Source organism: Argiope bruennichi, chromosome 10 (assembly GCF_947563725.1).
Source record: "Argiope bruennichi chromosome 10, qqArgBrue1.1, whole genome shotgun sequence".
Lineage (NCBI taxonomy): Eukaryota > Metazoa > Arthropoda > Arachnida > Araneae > Araneidae > Argiope > Argiope bruennichi.
Genome location: NC_079160.1, coordinates 84,056,243 through 84,076,045, shown reverse-complemented (window position 1 = coordinate 84,076,045; position 19,803 = coordinate 84,056,243). Strand labels below are relative to the sequence as shown.

The 19,803-nt window shown below is 25.9% G+C and overlaps 1 protein-coding gene across 6 annotated transcripts in view; it reads left to right on the top strand.

The window, feature by feature from the left end:
* LOC129987912 (A-kinase anchor protein 9-like) overlaps window positions 1–19,803 on the top strand; it is a 74,619-nt gene that overhangs the window by 2,013 nt on the left and 52,803 nt on the right. For 5 of the 6 annotated variants that reach the window (XM_056095910.1, XM_056095911.1, XM_056095912.1 and 2 more), the window contains exons 1-4: window positions 11,492–11,644; window positions 13,692–13,802; window positions 17,167–17,292; window positions 18,983–19,048. In XM_056095910.1, the coding sequence (XP_055951885.1) occupies window positions 11,600–11,644; window positions 13,692–13,802; window positions 17,167–17,292; window positions 18,983–19,048 (348 nt within the window). In that variant the 5' untranslated portion in view covers window positions 11,492–11,599. Of the gene's footprint in view, window positions 1–11,491; window positions 11,645–13,691; window positions 13,803–17,166; window positions 17,293–18,982; window positions 19,049–19,803 lie in introns of those variants that run through there. The other variant, XM_056095909.1, reaches the window with a different exon arrangement.

Below are 19,803 nucleotides of genomic sequence, written 5' to 3'. Positions count from 1 at the left end.
GGCGGTAGGGGTTGAGGAGGAATTCACTAAATAGGTTGTTCTCGTACATTTTGTATTTTGAAAGGATCTTAGTTTCTATTTTCACGTGTTGTTAGCTCAAAATTGGAAAGATTTTATGGCCATTTATAAAAGAAATTTTCCACTGAAGTTCTCTGGTAACGATTTTATTTTTCGGACAAGCATCAGAAGCCCTTTTCAGTAGTAAGACTATTGTAATGATATAAAGACAAACCATTGCATTGTCAATGCGGCCTATTCACATCGCAGTTTTCTCACAAAATGGGTAGCGACACTTGTTACTATGGAAGGAAGTCGTTTTACACTTCAAGCATCTTATTCTTTCATCAAAGGACTGTCGGAAATTCTGAGGCCGTGTACAAACTACCTCTTTTAAAATAGAATTAAAAGACAAAAAAAAAAAGAAAAAAGATTGGGAGTATTCTTTATCGCCCTCTTCAAAGAGTGAGATAAGTTATATAAATACTGAGTTCCTTTATAGAATGCCATTCTGAAAATTTCTCTTCAGTTGTGAATTTCTACTCTTTATTTTATGTACTGTGAATCGGGTGTTTGGATTATCAGAGTAATTTTTCTATTGAAACGCTTATTATTTCTTCATTATGAGTAAAAGAAATCGTGAACACGCTGAAGAAGAAATTAAAGCAATTTTACTCGATTCTGACGAAAGTGACAGTGATCTATCAGCGAAGATGACGGTTGGCCAAAAAATGATACTTTAGCTGATCTCTCATTTATTCTAAGCAAAGAAGCAGGAGATGAACGAGAGAGATAGAGATGAGGAGTCAAAAAATGTTATATAATGTACATATTATCAAAAATTTGCAAATGATTCCCTCGTGTGGAAATTTGTGGAAATTTAATATGAAGCTTTCGTTCAAAAATTTATCTTGTCTTAACAATACTATAGAAAACTTCACATAACATTTTAAAATCAGAAATTCAGCTTGAAAAATTCAACATGACAGTTCATACTAAAAAAGTAATACTTATGATTAATGTAATTTTAAATGTGTTAAATCTTCATATTTAGTTTATGAAGAATGTAATGTTTTAGAAAAATGTTCAGGCTGAAAACTGAAGGAATGTATTTTCGAAATATATTTAGCTGAGTAATTTTTCCCCCGAATTTTATTTCACAAATTTTTGTATTTCATTATTAAATGAAGTTTTAAAAATATGTTATCTCATCTATCGAAACAATTCGATAGATGAGATATATAACGTTTGAAGTAATATATTCCCTTGGTAAGAAAAAAATTTTAATAGTTATATTTTAAAAGATTAGTAAAAATGAGTTGCAAAATAAAGATATTTTTGGAATTTATATTTACCCTACATTCTTTTTCGATTATTTAATGTAAAAGCAAGAATGCGTAAGGTTTTGGGGGGAAAATGTGAAAACTTCTTTAAAAATTTAATTAAAGTTCTAAAATTTTTCTCTTAGTATCACTATCGAAAATACAAAATAATATTTTATATTTAAAAATTCAATAAAGATAATCGTTTATACTCAAAAAAAAAAAAATGCTAAAGACAATAAAAAAAAATCTAGGCTGAGTGTTGAAAGAATATATTATTTTCGAAACATCTTTCAAAAAGAGCAAAAACATTTTTTTTATCCAACGATTGTTTTTATTTCGGTATTAAATGAAGATTTAAAACATTATCTTGTATATCACTGAAAAGCATTGACATCTATACTATGTAAAAAAATGTACTAATTGCATTGATATATGTATAATGTATGTTTTACATTACTATGTAAAAAATTTTTACATGGTAATATATGACATATTATTTAATTTTGGCAACAAAAAAATGTAAAAGCCTATTGAGAATTAAATGAAACATAAAGATGTTTTTGAAATTGCTAGTAAAGCCAGTTTTTATTTAAATGGTTTGGAAGCCTAACATAAAACTTACAAAAAAAAAAAAAAAAAAAAAAAAAAAAACCTATTTTCTAAATTATAGAATAAATTTCAATTTTTTTGTAAAAAAAAATACCCCACAAAGATGCTGAGCGAAACACTTCACACTAAAAAATATAAATACATTAGAATAAAACTCTTAAGCTGATGGAAAATGAATCTCGTTGTCGAAAACCGCAAGGCAATTATTCAAGGTAGAGCGTCGAGTTTTATAACTTCAGAGTGCGGGGGGTAACTGCCCCTCAGCTAGGAAGAGTCCATGTCTTTCAGAGACACGCTGAAAAAGTCTGGATGTTAAAGGGAGTGCCACTTGAAAAGGGCTTGGATGTTAAAGAGTTAATGTCGTGACTTCTTATTCGCACCTCTAATTCTTTCCAAATATGTTCTATAGGGTTTAAAGCCGGTGATTGAGCTGGTGTTTTAAGGGTTTGAGGGCAATGATAGAGGCAAAAAAGACGAACATTCATAGCCGTGTGCTTAGGATCGTTGTCTTGGTAATACACAAAGTTGTTTAAAATTCCCAGTTTTTGTGCTGACACTTTTAAATTATTATTGAGAATATTTATATAAACTCTATGATCCATTATACCATCAATGAATACTAAATTGCCTACTCCAGTTGCTGACATACACCCCCAAACCATGACACCTCCACCGCCATGTTTTACTGTTCCAACTAAATTCTTGGGATTAAGTTCTTCGTTTTATTTTTCTCCATACAATGATTCTCCCATCTGACCCAAAGATGTTAAACTTACTTTCATCTGCAAATAAGACACGATTCCAATAGCTCTCTGTCTGGTTTATCATAGATTTGGCAAATTTAAGCCTAGCAATTCTGTTCTTCTGACTTACAAAGAATTTTCTTCGTGCAAAGCGGCCATGTATACCAGCATTGCGAAGAATTCTACGAATAGTTTCAAAGGAAATAGAAGTTCCATTTGATTCATTATATTGTGAAGTAAACTTTATTGCACTCAGACATGGATTTTTTAGAAATTTACTCACAATATTTCTTTGACTTCTAGCTGACAGAATTTGAGGGCGACCATTACGAGGCTTGTTTGCAATCCTTTTTTCCCTCTCTGGAACGTTTTATTATGCTTTGCACCGTTGAATGAGGTAGATTAGTTATAATTGCAATGCCTCTAATTGATTTTCCAGCTTTAAAATGAAATATAATTAATTTTCGTACGTCTAAACTCGTTTCTTTACAAATGCGCTTCATATCTAAGAATAAAGTAAATAGAATAAATAATTGTGATATTAAATACTGAAATCAAACGATTTTAGTGTATTTTTCAATTAGAAGAAAAATAAGCCACAAAAGATATTTTTATGATGAATTTAAATAAATAATGTTTGGATGTACGAAGACTTTTGTGTTCCAATTTTGTGACATTTTTTATTTATTTATTTTTTAGAACAATACTACTTGATTTTTTATAAAAATATTTGTTCAGTTTTATTAAGAACTATTTAAAGATGCTAATTAAAAAAAACCAACTAATAAAATGCTTTATTAAGAAGTATAGAACACAATTTCTGCAAATTTCTTTAGTGTACGAACACTTTTGGGAGCCACTGTAAGTCAATACGATAACTACAAAACGAGGAGAGCTATATAGATAAAATTCGGAACACAGATTTAGCATTTATAGTGTAAAATTTTCATCAAATTAATAGTATTTTAAATATAAATTTAAATATCTTGCATATTCTTAGAATTACGTGAATATATCATTTATTTTCTGAAATCTACGTTGTCAATAATGATGTATATTAAAGATAAAAGATACATTTCATTATTTTGAAGGCTTCATTATTTTTAATATCCATAGTATTCGGATTGGAAAACAAAAACGAAAAAATATCTGCAACTTTAATAGTAGCTTTTATTAATAACTTTAGTGTTCTTCCAAAATTCTTATGTTTATGCATTATCATTCGTAATATATTTAATATTCGTTCAGAATTCTTAGGTATATTTGCGTATTCTTGGAAAAATATGCTTAAAGTATTTTTTTAAAAATAGATTTTTAAAAAATTATACACCAAAATAATTGATATCATTGAATATATAATGTTTAAATTTTAAGATGACATAAAAACCATATTTATAACCATAGTAATCATGAAAAAAACGTCAAATTTCATTTAATTTTAAATTAGCTAAAATTCCAAATATCTTTTTTTTTAAAATCTCTCTGAAGTATACATTCCCACATTCCAAACTATATATACGCCAAGTTTGGTGGATTTAAATTAAACATTTTAACCTGTTGTAAGCTAGCACATAAAGAGACGCACACCCATATTCATCTTTATTATAAGTAAAAATAAAGATTTAATGAATGAAAATTATTAAATTAAAATTTCAGGAGATAAATTAAAAAACCGCTTATTAAGACAGTAAACTAGCAAAGATAGTTGATTTTTTAGTACTTTGAGTTAGCCGTTTAATTTTTTCAGTGCTCTTTTGACATTCAATAGGCAATCAAAAAAATCTAGAAAATTAATTATAATTCATTCTTTCTTATATTTTATGAAGACTTCCTTAAACTCCATTTGATTGCTAGCGTAAATTTATTGATCTGTCATCTCACATATCAGCATTTCTCTACTATGATCATTTCTCCCTTCGTGTTCATTCGCGACTTGAGGTCGCTGTTTGTTCAAGATGAAATGAAGATGTAACTTTTAAATCAGCAGTGGTTATGGTTGGGTAACTCTGTCGTAATTTTCCCTCATAGAGAATATAGAGTAAAGTAGTAATTTTGAGATTTTTTCTTGAAAACCGATGTTGGTATTGGATAGGTGATCATTGATGACAATCTAGCAATCATAAATTTTCATATGGAATAAAACTTACCGAAATCACTGGTTCATAGCTTTTCTAATTTTCTGAAATGCATACATAAGTTTCCAATGAAAGGTAAAAAATTATTCGAAATGGTAACACGTGCAGATGTCAAAATTTTTGGTATCTCAACAGAAAGAGATTTTTTAAAGATTTCTTTAATACTTAATTCTTTCTAAAAACATTAAAAAAAATTTCTTGATAATTTCCTTAAAAGAAACTAAGTCTCGTACTGTGATAATTTAATGTACCTAAAACTCACTCAATTATTTTTTTTTTAATGATTTATTGAAATTTGTTTTTAAAAATTTATTGCTAATAAGTTCACGATTAGTTTTATGACACGTTGACATGGAGACTATGCCATAATAATTCACTAAATATAGATGAAGTATCTAAATTCTAACTGACATAAACGCAAACCTCCGGGACAGTTTGTCAATATTCTATTGTAATTAGTGTATAAAAAGGTTATTTATTTTAGGCATTAAGTTAACCTAAATGTAATACAAAAATTATTTTTAAAAGATCTTTTGAGCCCAACTAACGGATACTAAATTAGCGCTTTTATTAAGTGTTATTTCTTACAAATAATCTGCTATTTAACTGTATTTTTACTAAGGTTTTAAAATAATTTGTTAAATTTTATTTATACTGGGTTTAAATAGTGATTTATAAATTTTGAGGAAAGATCAAATATACAGAACTGAGTAAATTCTTTTAGAATAGAGCTTGGGGTCTGAAATTCAAAGTGAGGGCTGTTATAGGTAAGGGACTCTTGCTTGTGAATTTATTAAAATAAAGGAATACACTAAATAAAATTTGCAAAAAAATTCATTGGAATAAAAATTTTAAATACAGCAATTATAAACTTATATAAATAATAACATGCGAAGCGTATATCACATCGGAAGGCAAGTCCTTTGAATAATTACTTTAAGGTATCCGACTACGTTAAAAACACTGGTTTTCGACCACAATGGCGAATTCTTCTTTTATTATTATTTCTTGTAGTTCAGGCTTTCCTCCTTCCAAAATAGTATTTTCTAGGAAAAGGAAGGTCTGACCTATCATCCAGGAGAATTTTAAACAATTTTTTAGCTAAAATATTTCTTTAACTTCACTTTAATTTTCATAAAAATTATCCACCGTTAACATGATATCTCAAAAACTAATTGAGGTATTTACATAAAAATTTCAGCGTGTGTTTTAAATAATATGGGTAATGAAATGAACCAAAAGTTTTATTGTTGGTGTAATACTTTTTCATTTATAGGTGTTTTTAGAAAAATTAAATTGTAAATTTATGGAAAAAATGTATATATACGTACGTTTTTACCCATAATTTCTTTGAATCTCAAAATGTTTCTTAGATTTTGGTTCATTTCATTCATCATTATATTCTATAACTTGTGTATAAAGAAAAATAGGATTGCTGCATTACAATTTTGTGTAGAGTGTTAACCATTTAGGTTAAATTTCATTAAAATTTACTACAAATTTTCCTATTTCTCAAAATATATTATATTTCCAAATACTTTTTTTGTATATATAGTGTTTATAATTGACAATACATCTAAAAACCATAAATAGTTTTTAAAAAATCCAATTTTTCAAAAATATTGCTTAGAACGTAGTCGGCTACCTTAAGTATTTCAAAGGTCTGTTATTGCTACAGCATCATACTTGCCATTGATGTATCTATTTTGATTTGTATGGCTAGAAATATTGTTTTCCAAGCAACAGGATTAATTAGCTGTTGTAAATGCGCATTTCATCATTTATACGTTGTATATTTTATTAGGTGTATCATTTCCTTTATTCAATTTACTAATAAAGAGTCCTCTGTAATTTGACTCCATTTGCATTTCAAACCCAGTTTTCTATTGTTAATCGATGCTCAAACATCGTAAGATAGATTTCTGAAAATGTTTGAGTTATTGTAACTTTCTGTTCTAAGATACAAGAAATAAAAAGAACTTTCTGCATCTTAAGCAAAATATAACACCAAAGCCAGTCAGCATTAATAATTAATTATTTGAAAAGAAAATACTGTGCTTAAAATAAAACTTTTTAAATTTAGTATTTAATAACGCATACTCGAAAGAATTTCTTTTATTTCTTGAATTATTATTATCGATTTCAAAAACAGAATGGTCATATGGTGTTTCATTTTGTCATATGATTTCTAATACAGACACGTAATTCTAGTACAGGCATACAGTTTTAGTACAGGTACAGTTCAAATATTCCTTTGACGCCTATGCTTTCTTTTAGAACATTTTATCTACTTTCTTACTATATTTTAAATTTACTCTTTCAATCCTTATATGTTTTGTGAATTTTCCTTATTATTATGATTAAAAAAAAAAAAGGAAATCATATCGAATTTTGTTTGTGGATCTATCTTTTCGTACTAAAGAATTAAAATATTTTCGGTTAGATTTCAATCTTTTGATATGATGCTATATTTTATGAAAATGGCACTGCTACCGAATAGATTAGCCGCAGTGTCTCAGTTGTGCAATGGAGGATCGTGTTTTGTGTGTTTTACTGGCGCAAGAGCCAAATTTGGCTATACTGCGATGGAGGATCGTGATTTCGGTTCATAGTTCCATTAACATTCATCTTGCATGTGAACTCACTACAATTGAAATTTATTGAGAATGAAACATCTTCATATTGCTGCTGTATGAAAATTTTATTCTTGAAGTGCAGTGAAATGATTCATGTGTGTTATCTGACTCAGTTCAATATTATGATGTAATTTTCCGATTCTTGTTGCCTATGAATTTAATTAATTAAACGGTTAAAAGAAAATTAATTATATTATACAAAGGTGAAAAACTTACTTGCACTTCAAAAGAAAGAACATATTTTTTAAAAAAGAACAACTGAATTAATTCCATTCTATTTTGCTGTAAGAAAATTCGATAAAATTTAGAAATATCATTTAATGAAGTTGTCAGTGTCATTTAATGAAGTTTAAATATCATTTAATCATTGATTAAAAAATAAAAAATTGAAAAATTTCTTTTTAAAATTGTAATTTTTATATAAAAACGATGTTCTTCACTTTTACAATCCATTGGCTGATAAGAATTTGTACCTTTTCTGCTACCTGTTATATTTTCCTCTCGTTAGCAATTTAATTACCTATTATACATGGACTGACATAATACAACGGGGAAGTAAAGCCATTTTGATTGATTAAAGAAAAGATAGATACGTAATGGAAATAAAATCTAAATATTTTAATGTCATATTATCCTTAATATGTCGGTAAGCAATGGGAAAGTTCTGCTAGTGTAGCATCTATATTCTACAGCTTAACATCTTCTATTTATGAAGTTAAATAAATCGGACTTTTCCATAAAGATTTAGCTGTTTTTATTCCTCAGAAAGGCCCTGATATAACACATTTTTAGGACTGACTGAAAGAGATATCTTATATTTAACTCATTGTCATGATTCAAAATGTCTGCTCTGCTCAAAGCTGTAACAGTTTCAACATTATAACGTTTATAAGCCGGTATACTGTTATCACTTAGAAATAATAGCAGGAAGATGATTTATAAATAGTTTTTAATTTAGGAAATTAAGTTAAATTTGTTCTAGTGAAAAAATTAGAGGATAATAATAAATAAATATGAATATCAACTTTTAGAATTTTACAAGAATTATTGGATGACAGAATGATTGTTTGCCATCGAACTAGTGTCTTTCTTTTCTTGCTAGTTATTTGTATATTTATTTCAAGATACTACCTCTTAATTTCATCATGCAATATGCATGCTGGAAAAAAAAATCCCAAAATGCATCACAAGGCAGACTATTTAAACTGAAACCATAAATTTGGCACGAAATTAATACTTTTAAGAAGATATTCACTAAGATAAGAGTTTTCAAAATTTTAATTTGATTTTTGATTAAAAATATTTTTACTTTACAACTTTCCTCTATAACGTAAACATATTGCACACAACAATCAGAGCCGGCCTTCTCTATAAAAGGTCCTGGGTGCAAGAAACCATTTAGGGCCCAAAATTTTTTTATGAATGAAAAAATTACAAACACGAACTTATATTACTGTTGCGTATATTTATTTAATGCATAATTTTGTTTTGCTATTAATTAATTCAAAAACATAACATTTTTTTTCCTATTTATTGGTATATTATCGGTATTAGCATAATAAATTCTTCTAGGATATTGCAGGTTTGTTTAAATTGTGTATACACCGCTTTAACCGAATCTATTTTGGTTTCCCAACGAGTATCACATAATGATTTAAAAGTGATGTTAAAATGTTTTTGTAGAATTTCTCATCATTTTGCAGATGAAGAAAATAAGTAAAATGGAAGTAGGAATATCGATTTTTTTTTTTTTTTTTTACAGTATATACTGCTGGAAGTGGCATCACAAATTAATAAACTTTAAAAAAATGTGATAGGAAGGCACATAAATTGCAAGAAGGTATAGAGCATTTATTTTCAAAATAAATACAATAGAGCGCTTATGATCCTGAATTACAATTGACAGCTATTTCCAGTTATTATAAATGCATATAAATGTGCAGATTGTTCATTTCCTCTTCTTTTGAAAAATAGTTTACTACAAAAAAACACAATGCCTTGTTTTGCATTTTTACACAAATTAATCAGTAGCGAAGCTGGATTAAACCATTCGGCCTTTTTCTTTAAGTAGTATGTAGTGGAATATGATCTACCTTCAGCATTCTTCGCAGAACCACCTTTGTGTTTTACAGGCCCGGTTTTAACACAACATTCTAAACTTATCAATTATAATACTTGGCCATAAATCTGAATCATTTACATTCACTTGCCCATAAATGTTATTGTCATTTTTAACGTTATCTTCTAATTCAATCATATTTGTATGAACATACGGTTTTTCAACGAATATCACAGTTTATACAGTTTCCATTACAAAATAGTGTAGTTTATGCACAACTTTTTTTCTCCAATTGAAGTTTGAATTGTAACTTTCGAAGTCGAAGTCCCTTACCAGAATTATTTGGTAGAAAAAAGAAAACAGACCTACTTGTGACTTCTTGACATTTAGTTTTTTATCCTTTTTTCTTTTCGGCTTTTTTTTTTTTTCTTGACACCCAAAAGGGTATTTCCTTGCTATGGACATGATTAGATTTAACAATATTGAACATTTTATAGCGTGAATTTTCAAAACACTACATGCAATCTAACTTAGTAAGTGATGTAAATGACCGTAAATCTATTTACTTTAGGTTTATAATATGTTATATACTTGCACTATATATGGTTTATAATATGTTATACACTTCGTTATTACTGTTCAAAATATTGTTTTGGCTCTTGAAAGTGTTGAGGCCCCTCAAATCCGGGACCCGGTGCATAGCATCTGCCCCAGCCTCCCAGCCCCCAGATGGCCGGCCCTGATAACCATTTTTGAACTATTTTAAAATTAAAAAAAATGTTAGATTTTTAGTTATAATAGTATTATTTCGATAAATTTATTTCTGTATTTTTAATAAATTTTTGATCCTATTTTAAATCAATTTTACAATAATACTTATGTTGTTTTAATAGCCACATCTAGTTTTTTTTTTTTTACTTATTATTTCAAAATAAAAAAAATAGAAAAATCAAAATTAAAATTTTATCACACTATGCTTCTTCAGATGAAATGGTCATATTTCTTTTAAACCTTTTTTCAAGCAAAGACCATTTACTTTGTTTCGTGGAAATCAGCGGGAATGTTTTCTTTTCGTATGACTCAATAATAACATAAAATGCCGTGTTTTATGTTTAGCTTGATAGGAAAATCGGGAATGCATTTTGAATTTCTCCCTATCAACTAATTTGATCTAAAATTTGAAGCAGATTTACAATTTGGGAGTAAAAATTATATACCCTATACCATTTAGCCAGCTTGTCCATTTTCCAATTATCTTGTTCATTAGCACCAGTCGGGATTCCAAAAAATATTTTTTCTGTCTCTAGAGCATCTAAAATATAAAGACGAAATTTTTTTTCTTTTTTACCGTTACAATCTATTCTTGCGCATTTCGTTCTGCACTTTCGCATTTCTCTCTCACTCTCTCTCTCTCTCTTTTTTTTTTTTTTTTTTTTTTTTTTTTTGCTGAATTTTATGAAAATATCCATGTTTCTAAAATTCGTTCATATTTATTAACAGAAATATTAGTGAAAGACCAAAATTTCGAGCCCTTTTTGAAATATGATATGTTCAACTTTATAAAACAGAAACCGAAACTAATTGAAGTATGGAAGTACACGTCACATGGATATTCATTGCTAATATTATTAATTATAAACATACATCTGTTATGGAAGTTCCAAAACTACGTTGAATTAATTATCGTTAATAAGGTGACTCTTGAATGGGAGCTGTTTGAAAATAACAAATTACAGTCTGAAAAAAAAACAAAAAAAACCTGCTGTTTTCCAATCTTTCGATTCCTTTGATAGTTTGCCACTTCAAATAACTTCCATTTGAAATAATTTCCATTTTATCGGTCTACAGTTGTTTCTATAATTTATTAATCTACAAATTGCTGATAATGATAATTGTCCAGCTACAATTTATGTGTAAAAAACAACAACAAAAAAAAAAAACTGTTACTTTATTTCATATTTTAAGTTGGCATCAGATATATTGAATATGTGTTGTGTTTTGATTTCTTGTGTGTATGTGCAGTGTGCACTAAATATTTATTAGCAATGGATTTTTGTATATAAATATTTTATGTCTATAATTTACATATTTTGATATGGATGATGAGAGACGAAGGAAAATTGAAGCAGGGAAACAGAAAGTAAATAGTTGCTTTTATATGTCAAACGATATAGCCCAGATTGTGTCTTTGCATGTGGCTTGCTAAAAATAAATCATTATTTATTTTTTATTGACGTGTATTTTAAACATACACGATAACTTTTAGTTATATTTCATGCTCATTTTTTTCCAACTAAGCATCAAAATTCAAATGTTGGGACTAAATTTAAGGAAATTAAGCTATCCTCTTACTTTAATTCATATTTTTACACGATATTTTTTGACTTTAAATGATGCTATTATTTTGCATATTTTATATTCCTTTGAATTTGCTAAATATCTAATAGCCTCATTAAAATAAGTCATTATTTTAAAGATTCAAACCTAATTTAATTTGGGAATGTTTTTCTTTATTGTGAATAATGGGACATATGGTTCAACACTTAATACATTAAATTCTGTCTTTGTTGTTACTTTATTCAGTAATTTAACTAGTAAAATAATACTTAATCTATACAAATGTGTAATAATGTTTTATAATTTCAGTTAATTAAATCATAAAAAGTATTTTCTATTAAATATAGCATGAATAAAATAATGAGCAGTAAAAAAAATATCATCCTGATTTATATTTATCATTATGCTCATATCCATTAGCTTGTGTTGAAAGTTTTGATGTAGTTTTTTGTTTAATAAAATTTTAAAAACATTCCTGCATGAAAGAGCATGCTTATTGTTTTTACTTGGAACCCACTTCCTTTCACTCGAGCAATCTAGATTAGAGGTGTAGTATTTAGCTGGCTGAAAGCAACACTTAAATATTATATAGGGCTGGAAATATGCACATTTCATGAAATCAATTTTCTTATTTTGAAAATAGAATTCAGAAGTTAAAAATTTATTCATTATAAAATTATAATAAAAAACTGTTTGTACCTTATAAAATTATTTGGTTGTAATTTAACTAAATGTAAAAGGCCGTCTGTATAAAAATAAAAAAATCTGTTATTCATCAGAGCATTATTAACTAAAATTGTATTTTTTACTTCATTTAGATCATTTTCTCTATCAGATGTAAATAAGTATAACTAACTGCTTAGAAATTAACTGTGGGACCTTATTAGAGGATATCTTATATATATAAATAATCTTTGCTATAAATAATAGAGTATTATTGAATCAATCTTTTAGATATTTAAAAATCACAGAAAACTGTTTTTGCATAAAATATTATGTTTCATTTCATAGAGAGACTTGAGCTAAAAAATTCATCATCTTAAAGTTTTGTTTATAATGTGAGCTTGCTTGATCTTTTAATTTAAGCTCTTATTAACATGATGAAAGTTAATTTTTCCATACACATATAATAATTTTTTATTATTTTTTTTATAAAAATTATTATTATCATGCAGATAATAATAATTTTTTATTTTGCATTAAATTTATTGTTGAAAAATATGCCTTAAATATTTTTTCTAAATGATTAAAATAGAAATTAAATTCATATGTTAAAAAAATTAGTGTCATTGAAAAGATATATTAATTTCAGGATGATGCAAAAATTAGTTTTGTACTGCAATATTTTCAGGTGTATCTTCAAAAAAGGCTAAAATTCTACTTAATTAATTAAAATATATAATGTATATTTTAATTAATATAAATGGCAAATTTGGTTGCTCTAGGTCAAATGATCATTTGCAGTGTATCAGTACACATAAGTAAAGATCGCTTTATTTACTTTTATAAATAAAAAGAAATACTGTAATATCAAGCATTTTCAATGCTATTTTTGCTATTGTAAAATAATCCATTTGTTAACAAAAATGCAATTTTAGGAAGACTAATATAAATATGATGACCTAAAAAACATTTCTTAGGTAGTATTGTTTGACATTAAACAAATGTGATAAATTTTAGAATAATGTGCTATTCAAAATTATTACATTATACTTGGTTGAATGAATTATTAGTACTCAATTTTATGACATTTTTAAATAATTGTTTTCTGTTATGATTTTAAACATAATAGCTGATTATATATAATGGATTATATAATTCTGCTGTACATTTAATGAGCATTTTTCTAGCTTGCAGAGTTTAAAAAGAAAAGACTTAAAAGTAAAACAAAAATTGCTGTTGAGAATCCCAACCCTTCCCCAACTGTTGGATGTTCTAGTCTACAAAATACTGATGAAGATGTGAGTTACTTGAAGTTCATTCAACACATTAATAGTTTTATATAAAAGTATTTATCAAATATAATATGTTTCATCAAAATTAATTTAATTGTATTTGAAATAATAAATTATTAATAAATATTGCTGCAAAAATTTGAAGAAAAGCATTTTATATTGTGCATATATAAAATAAATTATTTTTTAGGTCTTCCCAGCATGCATCTTGTTAAGAAAATCCTAACAAATTTCTGGGTTTTTTTTTATATAAATAATTATATTATAATTTTTTGTAAAAATGTTTTATTCATTTGATTTCAATAACAAAATGTTTTGAAAACAATCTAAAGAAATTGCTATATCTTTAGGTTAAAGAAATATTAACTGTCTCAATTTTATTTAAAAAGCAATTTTTCCTCAATTCTTTTCAGATAATAATGCTTTTATTTAGCTATCAGAATGCCAACTGTTTTATTAACATTCTGAATGTCAAATCTCTTTTGATATGCTGGTTCTAATTTTGCAGTTGAATATGATATTATATAGCCCACATATCTAAATTTCTTTGATTTCCCATCAGATAAAAAGAGAAGCTTTTTTTAAATGAAAAAAAAAAAAAATCAACTTAAAGCAAATTTTAAAATTACCAAACTATGGAATATATAATTTATGAAGAATTTGCAATAGTTTTCAGAACTTTGATTTAAACATAAAAAAAAAAGATATTATTTTTATGAAGACTTAACACTCTTGAAATTTTAATTGTAATTATAGCATTTTAATTATGTCACAATGTGCCTGAATGCTTCTGAAAGAGGATAGAATTTTTTCAAGGCTAGCATGATTTGGTTTGAAAGTTTCATTTTCTTAAAATACAATAGTAATTTGATGTTTTTGTTTTATTTCCTTTTTTTTCCCCCTCTTCTCTTCTTTTATGATTAGAAATGATATGTCCTTGAAGAACTATTGTTGCTCTGTTTTTATCTACTTCATCAAGAAAATGCTCCACTTTATGCAAAGCATGTAATTTCATCTTGCATAGCATTAAGCAGTTCTTTAGGTTTTATTCATCTCCATTGGGTGTGTTTAATTTTATGACTTAATTTGTAGGTAGAATTAATATACATTCAATGTTAACCTTGTTTCTAATATGTTGCATGATTCATTGATTAGTTTATCAGCTCTATTCATTAAATATATAAGCTATAAGTATCTTATTCGAAATTAAAACTATTATGAAAAGAAAAGTGAAAAATATATACCTTTACTGTATATCTTGTTGCAGCTGATTCATATGAGATCATTGTATTCTGATAACTGCAATACTAATAAGGCTTAATTTCTTTTTATTCAACCCATTAGCATCCAATTTAATTATAACACATATTTCAGAAAATTTATTTTAAATATAATTTAAAACACTAACATTCAGATAACTGTAAAGTAAAATTAAATTTAAAAAAAGTTTTATTTAAAAAAAAGCATCAAAAATTGGTCAAATGTTATAATACTTTATATATATGTATATATATATATATATATATATATATATATATATATATATATGAATGGAATGGATATTAATAATTTGAATTTTCTTTAAATGTTGTTGTGTTATTTGCTGCAATACAATATAGATTTTCTCAATAAATCTTTCAGTAATGATTTATCTTCAGAGAACATACTTTAAATCCACAATATGAACTTTCATTTGTTTCAATTATCTGGGTCCCAGTCTCTGCCAAACTTGAATATTGCTATTATTCCATTAGTATTAGCAATTACCTTTAAAAAGGATTTTATTAATATTTAATTAATGAATTATTGCTAAGATTTTTGTCTAGGGCTGTAATGGCAGAAAAATACTAAACTTTCTTGGTATTCAGAAATATTGAATAATATTTTTTTGATGAAGTAAATGAACTCATTTCTTTTATGATCTCATCTTAATTTTTAATTTCTTTTCTATATAAACATGTTCTTTTTAACATACTTTAATTTTGCATATGTAATAAATTTTAACTTAACAGAGTGTTTTTTCAACATATGACAACTAGTTGAATGCAGTATAGAAAAATGTTGCTTGACTAAGGAAAACATTGTATAATTTTTTTATAGCTGTGTTATTTCTAAATTGATGTTAAAAATAATAAACTACTAAGTAATTTCATGGAAAAATTAATTTAATGTTAAATATTAATATATCCATCGAAATTATAACACTGGTATAAATATGAGATATTGGAGACAAGCAACATTATATAAAAGAGTATAGTAATATATTACAATTGAATTCTGCACTGGATATGTATTATCATATTTAAAATGTCTGGTAACTTAACAAGGCTCAAATGACAAAAAAAAAAACTGGATGATTATACCATGTGTTTTTGAGGTTATAAACAATAAATTCTGTTTAGTTACATAGCACTTTGAAACATTTTTGTTTCATTAGCATGCAACATGATGCATTCTATTTGAAACTTTATAAAAGAAACTGTTTGTCCTTGTAGCAAATACAAGCAGTGGGAATTTTTATGTTACATTATATGTATTCAAATTTTGTCATGACTGTTTATCATTTATTTTTCTATTTTAAAATGCATACACCTTAAAGTTAAACAACATTGAATTGATGAGCTGAAAAAATCTTGCTCTTTTTAAGTATTAATAAATATTATTCTATTAAATGTTCAAAAATATTATTCCTGTGAATAGTTCCAAGTTCAATTTATATATATTATTTTTATATCTTGGTTGAATTTTTCACTAATTTGATATTAAAAAAATTAATAATTATTTTTAAATATTAATTATTTTAAAGTATAATACATATTTAATATGCTTTTATAACTTTTATTCAAAGGCTTTAATTTTTATTTATTTATTGCATAATGCTGCAATGCTAACATATCTTGCAGTTGGTTTAAAATTGCAAAAGACTCTTGAAAAAATAATTTTTTAAGTATTAAAAAAATTAATGTCATTTGTTCTTGAAAATACATGAACAGATTTAATTCTTTTGTAAAATTATAACTTTTTAAATATTTTGAAAGAATATGAAATGCTCATCTATACTTCCTTTTAATATGACTTATCAATTAATTTCTAACATCTTTTTCTCTCCCTCATTTGTGTGCACAAATAAGTAACAATTTCTAAATATTTTTCTCAAGGATTTTCTTGTGAATGGTTAAATTAACAAAAAATTCTGTATCCTTTAGACTCATAATAATTCCTGACCTAGTTATCCGCTATAATGATATTTTTTTAAATTATATTTAAACAAATTAATTGTTTGCTGCAAAGGCAAACATTTTGACAAATTTACCTGCTTGACTTTCAAAATCTTATATATTAATATTACTGATTTTTCTTTAATTTCTAGAAAACTTCCTGTTCTGTAGATAATTCAAACATTGAAAGTTTAAATATGAAAGCAGAATCAAAAGTTCCTTCAAGTGATGAAATAAGTACTGACTTAGCAATGGATAGTTCCTCACAATTCTCAGAGGTATCAATTCTGTTATATTAAATCATGATATAGATAGATATAAAAATTAAAAGTACTTGAATAATTAAAACATGCTTCTTGTTGGGGTTGTACAAATATTTTTAGGCCAACATTTAACTATGCTCATTTATTCCTCTTGTTCATTTTCTATGGAAAAAAAAATAAAAAATTCAGTTATATGTTCTGCCGTTTCGTGTATTTCAGACTTGTTATTGCATATTTGAGTTTTAATTTAATATGCAAACTTGAACATACTACCTTCTTATCTACAACAGATTATTGTAGCCCTTTTTACTTTCAGTCTGCATCTATTCATTTAGAAAAATTGATTCGTTAGAGATTTTTCCATTATATTTCCATAATATATAAAAAGTAATTATCTTCCAAAATTGTATTTTAAAGTTAATTCTATAATTTGGAATGTTATTATTTATATATATATATATTGCTTGTCTTGAACTTTATCTTCCTCCTTCCCTCTCTTCCTTCAAATCTTAACTTTGTCCTAAACTTTTCTTCTGTTATTAACTAGATTTATTTTTAAATCATAACTAATCTGTTACTTTTTTGAAAAAGAAATTGTTTATTTTGAAAAGCTTTGTATGTCAATTAATATCTATTGTTTTTTTAATTGTAAAATAAAAATGCTATTATTTAATATATTTTTAATAAATGTCCTCACTTATCTGTTTAACTATTTTTTATATTATACAAAGCAAGAAAATTTTGAATTAATTTTTATTAAGAACTTTTATACAGAAAATCCTGTACATCCCATCAGTATACATTGTAATGAAAGAACAATTATTTGATAAAGGAAATTTATATATGTTCTAATGAAGATGAATTTAATTTTATTGTATGGCTTTGTAGTAAATAAAAAAGATTTCACTTTTTAAAGACCTAATATAATAATAGTTTATATTTAAAAGATATTCTTGTAAGTAATTGACTTTTAAATACAGGATATCTATTCTTATTGTGGCTCCATAGCTAAATTTTAAAACTATTGAGATATACATATCATTCCTGTTGGAAAAATGATTTAAATGATGGGATGAATTATATTTTATGTTGTTTGGGTCAATAAATGTACATCTAAATAAATAGCTGATTTTAACTTTTTATTCTGTCACCTGGTCCTATCAATCAAATTAGATAACATAAAACATACAATTAGAAAATCCCTTTCTTTAAATTGATTAAAATTGATCAAGTTATAACATTTTAACAAAAATAGGGACTGTATATTAATATATTTTGTGAAACAATTTGAAAAGGTAACACAATGGTACATAATTTCAGTTCACAAACTGTTTCTCAAATCAGAATTTGTCTGCAAATTTTGTCTGAAATCATGATTTTTAACATTTCAAAAATCATTCAGTTTTAGCTGCAGAAGAATGGAGTTTAAAAATATGTTACAGTGTCAAGAATATTTTACAAATATGATTATAAAATTAGTTGACTGCATAAAAGAAAGTTAGATTTTGTAGAGAAATATATTTGTTTTAAGAAATACGTTTACTAACTCAAACAATAAAAAATATAATTCTTATTTTCCATATTGTGCTTACAAAAGTTTTGACAATGCATTGAGGTTAGAAATTTGAATGAAGATCATGAATCAATTTAGATCATTATAAAACATTAAGATAAATTTATAAATAAGACGTATTTTTCATGATAGGGGAGTGATGATGCTGCTCATCTGGTTAATGCTGATTCTGAATTGCTGTCTCTTTTTGACCAAAAGGTACATAAAGATTTTGCTTTTTTTTTTTTTTTTTTTTTGATGTGTATGTATGTGTTTTTTATTACAAAACATATTATTATTCTCTAATTGAGAAGCAAAATAAAAATAAGAGTTTTTTTTCCACATTTTTTAAATTCAAAATTTGCTATAAAAAATTTTGTAGCAAATTTAGTTTTTTGAATTCTTAATTTAGATAAATAAGTACTTTGTTTGTGATTTCTCAATATTTTTTAGATTGTTTTTTTCCTACTAATTCTGCTTAACTGCAGAAATGAATAATAGAATATTCTATAATTTTTTCCAAAAATAAAATTAATTAACAAGAAAAAAAGTGAGATTTGTCTTTCTGAATAATAATTATATAATAATAATTGGCTGTTTAATTATTTCAGTTTTAATTTTGTTAGTTTTTTAAATGATGTACTGTACTTTTATGTCTTAAATATATTTGTACATTTCATCTTCTGCTATATAAAATAATAATAATTCCAAAATCCTTGAAATGTAGTTGATGATATGTTAACAGAGATAATCTGCTCATTGATGATATTCCTTTCTCAAATTGTTTATAAACATATAATTGGCTTACCAAAGATTGTTATGAGAATGTGATTCCATTCTTGGCATCCAAAAGGATTTATTATTTTTTATTTTACTTTAATTTATCATTTATATGTAATAATAATACATCTTCTAGCTTTGATTTTGTGTTGCTTTTGACACTCCATACTCTTTAGAATCCACAGTATTACCTT